The following is a 6,076-nucleotide window of genomic DNA, read 5'->3' as shown; positions in this document are numbered from 1 at the left end:
AGTAAGCTCCTACTTTGTGCCTGGTGCTACACTTTTCTCATAGACCTCTAGATAAGACAGACCTTTGGTCTTGTAGATATTACAGTTTAGAGAATTTCCACCTGATGGCCTTGGTTTTTCTTACTGGCATAGGGGACTACATCATCTGCTGAGAGAAAGTTGTTTGAAGGTAAGGAGTTTGAGGAGAGAGGTAAATATTTCAAATCACCACTAAACAAAAAGAGAAGGAAAGCTGAATGGGGGAAATAAATGGATTGCCTGTCAGCATTACATGTGTCACTATGGTTGGCAACCTCATGGCTATGTTCCCTATCAGTGCTCAGTCTCCTGGATACTCTAAGAGCAAAAAAGGTAAGGATCTGGGGGGCCGGAGGGCTAGGAGACACAGGAGCCAGAGATGATGTTGACAATATGAAGGAATAGGGTCTGGCTAGGCAATAAGAAAGGAAGGAAAGTCATGTGGGCAAATGCTGAGCAAGAGACAAAGGTCTTGGGAGCTAAGTTGAGGTGTATTGGGAGGGGAGTGAATGACCTAGAAAGGCAGGATGAACTGATCAAGAAATGCACTGCTGCAGTTTAAGGTTTCACAGGTGGGGCAGTTCTTGATCTAGAAGAGTCCAGGGTGTGGAAACTGGGTAGGGACTGGTTTATGATTATTCAGGTCTTAATTGCTCCTGAGACACTGTGCCTGTAGTCATGTGTTATGTCCATGTGCAGCTTTATATTGATTGACTCAAATGCTGAGTTTCCCGGGAATAATGAATTAACTACCTATACTGTTGTGTCTCCCACTCCCCACTCCAGACCCCAGTCATTTCACACTTGCTTGGAAAAAAGAGCTGATGAAAATATAACGTTTCTTTTTAAAGTCCTCCAGTGCTTCTTTGTATGGTACTGTCTGTATACTAGGTGTTCATACATTCGTCTTGAATTGAGTCATATTGAGATTGTTCCCTTTTCTGCTTCCTACTCAATAGCAGGATTTTTCAGACTCCTTTTGGCATCTGAAAACATTCAGCAACTTCAACAACTATCCTTCCTTGGAGGAGGGCAAAAATGGCGCTCATCCCCTATCATGTAAAGCAACATGGTAACAACAGAAGATGAGAATGGAAACAGAGGAAACAAAATGGGAGAAGAGGGGAAAATATTTAAAATGATTACAAGAAAATCAGTCTTTTTTTAGTTCAGTTTTATTAAGATCTAATGTATATGCTATTCACCAATTTTAAGCTCAGAATTCAATGAATTTTGACAAATGCATACAGTTGTATAACCACATATATCATTCTCATCACCCCAAAAATTTCCTCAGACCTCTTTGCAGTCATTCTGCTTCTCATAATCCCAGTCTCAGACAACCACTGATCTGCTCTCTTTCATTATACCTTTGCCCTTTCCAGAACTTCAGAAAAATGGAATCAGACAATATATAGCCTTTCATGTTCAGCTTCCTCAAGAAAACCAGTCTTATATGGAGGATGTGAAAACAGCATATAGGCTAGGGAAGTGTAAGGAAAAGAAATAGTAAAGTTCACCAGTCTGAGTGCCCACCTCCTTCAGCTTCATCCTAAGTAATAATACCCCTCCCACAAAAAATCAGGTTTTATGTGCTAGTTACATTTTTAAATTCTCATTAGAGGCTAGAGGCAGTGGCTCATGCCTGTAATCCCAGTGTTTTGGGAGGCCAAGGTGAGCGGATCACTTGAGGTCCAGAGTTCAAGACCAGCCTGGTCAACATGCTGAAACCCCTTCTCTACTAAAAGTATAAAAGTTAGCCAAGCATAGTGGTGTGTGCCTGTAGTCCCAGCTACTCAAGAGGCTGAGGCACAAGAATTGCTTGAACCTGGAAAGTAGAGGTTGCAGTGAGCCGAGATCATGCCACAGCACTCCAGCTTGGGTGATAGAGTGAGACTCCATCTCAAAAAGCAAACAAGACAAAACTCATTTAAGATAAATTCATAATTATTAAAGACAAAAACATGTATCTTAGTACCACTGATAGGTATTTCATGTACATCAGTGATAAGCAGACCTCATTTAAGAAAACACTGATTTCAAAGCTCTTGACATGTCTATATACTTCGAACGGTCTTATTCTCTCAGTCACTGATTTGGGCTAGTGAATCTTAAATAAGTGGCCATTAGCAAAATTTGTAAGTCATGATGACATCTGAATCCCCACATGTTGCATCATAATGTGCACATTTACCTTGCTTTTAAAGGTGAATTTAAACCTTTCATTTTTGCTTTTCTTTATTTCCCATTGAATTTGGTTGGAATTAGAAAAATGTATACTTGAATTTAACGGAAAACAAAAACACAACTAATAGAGATGGGAAAATCGAGACTTGCCATGCAGCAAACATAGATTCCGATAGACGTCCTTTGTGAGATTTGAAGACAGTTTCACATCAGATAGATGATCGACTCAGCATTGCTGGTTAGGAGAGTGCAGACTACAAAGACACTATAGAAAGGGTATAATTACATTTTGCAGTGGAATGTCTGTGGACAGTCTATACATGTGCACTCATTTTTACTGTGTGTGGATGACAGTTGCTCTATCACTTTTGTACCTTTAGACAAGGACTTCATAGTTTCCTGTGTGTCTCTTTGTGTGGTTGTACAGGCTTAGCTGACTGAGTCATTATAGAATGTAGCACTGATAAATCATTGAATCTATGAAGACCATGTCTTTCTGTGGATGAGGCCTTTTCCTAGGAAATTAAAACTCTGGAAGGTTCCCAAAGGGCCTTGGAAGTTTGAATAAGAAAAAAAGTCCAAGTTTAATTTTTCAAAGCTCTCTTTTTACATTTGTCTTTGTGACAATTGTTGCTAATTGGTGAGTCTAGAGGAGATGATAAAGGGAGATGGATAAGACCATTGTCAAGGGTTGCAGGCAGGTGAGTTCCATGCCTACTTCGCCAATGTTTTTTACTGAGGTCAATTCAGGTCAGATTGTAGTATCTGAGGCAACTGAAATAGAAAGGTGCAGCCATGGCTGTCTGCAAGGGTGTGTGGCAACAGGAGTGGCACAGATACACTCACTTCGCCTGAACAAATATGAGCCCTAGGTCTTTCATAGCACTCTGAGGGAGAGATACAAGGAGCTGCATGCCCAATTGGCAGTGCCTGACTGCTAATGGTATAAACAGGGCTTTGAATCTAGTGAGGGGGCCCGTTTGAGTCTATGTGTTATTATTTGTCATGTTGTTGTGACCTATGAAAAACAGTTTCTCAGGTCCTTTACATGCTACAACCTCCCCGGGCTCGGGCAATCCTCCCACCTCAGCCTCCTTTCAGAGAAGCTGAGACTAAAGGCACACGCCACCACGCCCAGCTAATTTTTGTATTTTTTGTGGAGACGGGTTTTCACTATGTTGCCCAGGCTGGTCTCGAAATCCTGGGCTCAAGCGATTGGCCTGTCTCAGCCTCCCAAAGTGCTGGGATTACAGGTGTGAGCCACCACATCCAACCTTAAATGCTAGCTGTTAAATTGTCTTTCAGGGGAGGCCATTTCAAAATGAAATCTTGGCTCTGTTTTCAGTGATAATTTCATAGTTCTAAACCCCAATTAATTCTGAATTGGTCCAGCTTAAGCATGTAGTTACATAGAGAATGTGCCTATTTCTATCTCAGGCAAATGATGATTGTCCTATTGGTAACATGACTTCATTGTCATTTTTTTCCTCTGTAGACTACTGTGAGGAATCATATTACTAATACGTGTGCAGGCCTCACTCCTTAATTTAACAACCAATGTCAATACAATAATATTTTTTATTTGCACAGATATAAGATCTTTTATTATTATTATTATTATTATTTTTTTTTTTTGAGACAGAGTCTCACTCTGTCACCCCAGGCTGGAATGCAGTCACGCGATCTTGGCTCACTTAAAGCTGCACCTCCCAAGTTCACGCCATTCTCTGGCCTCAGCCTCTCGAGTAGCTGGGACTACAGGCGCCCGCCACCACGCCCAGCTAATTTTTTTTTTTTTTTTTTGAGACAGAGTCTCACTCTGTCACCCCAGGCTGGAATGCAGTCACGCGATCTTGGCTCACTTAAAGCTGCACCTCCCAAGTTCACACCATTCTCTGGCCTCAGCCTCTCGAGTAGCTGGGACTACAGGCGCCCGCCACCACGCCCAGCTAATTTTTTGTATTTTTAGTAGATACTGGGTTTCACCGTGTTAGCCAGGATGGCCTCAATCTCCTGACCTCGTGATCCACCCACCTCCGCCTCCTAAAGTGCTGGGATTACAGGCGTGAGCCACCGTGCCCGGCCAAGACCTTTTTATTTTAAAACTGCAAATTCAACTCAAAGATTGCAAGATCAAATTTTGCATCTTGAAAAAAATACTACCATAAACAAAGCCCACATTATAATCAGAATCCTTTTCTTTTCTCTATAAAGCAGCATAGAACAGTGGTCATTTATAGATACATGAATTCCAGGAAGCTAAACAAATAAGAATTTGTACTATAAGTAAAGTAGGTTATATAAATTTTAAATGAAGGAAGAAACACCAAATTAAGGACAAAAATGATCTTTTTCCTTCTTTGAATTGTACTCCTTCAAGTAATATAAAAAGACCTCCCAAAATCAAATATTAAAAAATAATTTGTTTAGGGCGGGCGCGGTGGCTCAAATCTGTAATCCCAGCACTTTGGGAGGCTGAGGCGGGAGGATCATGAGGTCAGGAAATCAAGACCATCCTGGCTAACAGGGTGAAATCCCATCTCTACCAAATATACAAAACATTGATTGGGTGTGGTGGCGGGCGCCTATAGACCTACCTACTGGGGAAGCTGAAGCAGGAGCATGGTGTGAACCCGGGAGGCAGAGCTTGCAGTGAGCTGAGATCGCGCCACTGCACTCCAGCCTGAGCGAGAGAGCGAGACTCTGTCTCAAAATAATAATAATTTGTTTAAATCCGTGTACAAATAATTTTCCCCAGTAAAACACAGGGAAGATCAACCAATAAATAAATAAGCCCTCTTGTTTCAAACCTCGTTGCTGAAAATAATTCTAAGTGTATTAGTATTTACTACATTGGTGAGTGCCTGGGGATACCTTCCACTTCCATGATCTTTGCCCTGTATTGTATCTACGTGTAGATGGACGTGATTGTCAAAAATAGATACTGACTTCAAGACACAGTGTAGACTGAAGTTGTCTTTATTAGAAGCCTCAGCCGTGTCTCCCGTTCCGAGATGAATCTCAATTCACAAGTTCCACTACCACAATCACCATCACTGCCCCCAGATAGAATGAGACTTCTAATAACTTGAAAGACAAGTCTACAAAGATCCTGTAATCGTTTTCACTGTATCACTTTTTCCTGGCTACTTGTATCCGATAAAAACCTCATTTTATTTTTAAGCTATTAAACATGCGGACAAAGGGAATCTTCGTTTTATGCAAAAACGCAACCATGCATGACAACTGCGCAAGTCTTTCTTGGGATGGTCTGTATTTGGGTGAAGTCATCCGACGTCATTACACTTCTTTATTTGGGGGTTGCCAACTCGTTTTCCAGGATTTAAAGACTATAACGATGATAAAAGTCAGTTTCGCACCCTGTCAAAGGCTTGGCCGGTTGCCTTTTCCTTCCCGGCAATACTCGGTTCAATTAGGTCTTGTCCCCTCACTGTCTGTGAGTTCTGAATTCCATCCCCGCTATTCAACGCAGGCTCTTTGCTCCAGGAAAGTCAAACCATCCCTCAAAGGATCAAAGAGCTCAGCCATAGACAGAGCCGCCAGAAGAAAGCGGAGTCGCTGCGTCAGATGAAAGGGGCCCCTCAGCCTCACTCCTCACCGTAGCTCCTGGGATCTTAAAGACAGGGTCAGGAGGATCAGGAGGGACAAGAGGGATGGAGGCGAAAGGCTGGATCCTTAATCCAGGCTGGAGACAAAGGTGAGTAACTGCGCGTGGTGGACGGGGAGATGGGGAGTAGGAGGCTCGTGGCTCTCCAGCCGGGTGGTGTGACTTCAGGAGGACTCAGAAAACCGGCCAGGACTGGGTAAGACGGAAGGTCCCAGGAGGGGCGGGCGAACCGGCTCCTCTGGG

General features: G+C 42.6%; 1 protein-coding gene across 1 annotated transcript in view; it reads left to right on the top strand.

Moving 5' to 3' along the window:
* The first annotated feature begins 281 nt into the window (after window positions 1-281).
* The window catches only part of NAMPT (nicotinamide phosphoribosyltransferase), a 40,750-nt gene continuing 34,955 nt past the window's right edge, over window positions 282-6,076 (top strand). The window contains exons 1-2 of the mRNA XM_011956870.1: window positions 282-351; window positions 5,699-5,788. Of these exons, the coding sequence (XP_011812260.1) occupies window positions 282-351; window positions 5,699-5,788 (160 nt within the window). The remainder of the gene's footprint in view (window positions 352-5,698; window positions 5,789-6,076) is intronic.

Source organism: Colobus angolensis, unplaced genomic scaffold, assembly GCF_000951035.1.
Source record: "Colobus angolensis palliatus isolate OR3802 unplaced genomic scaffold, Cang.pa_1.0 Scaffold427, whole genome shotgun sequence".
Lineage (NCBI taxonomy): Eukaryota > Metazoa > Chordata > Mammalia > Primates > Cercopithecidae > Colobus > Colobus angolensis.
The sequence above is the reverse complement of the archived record's forward strand: the minus strand, read 5'-3'. Positions and strand labels throughout refer to the sequence as shown.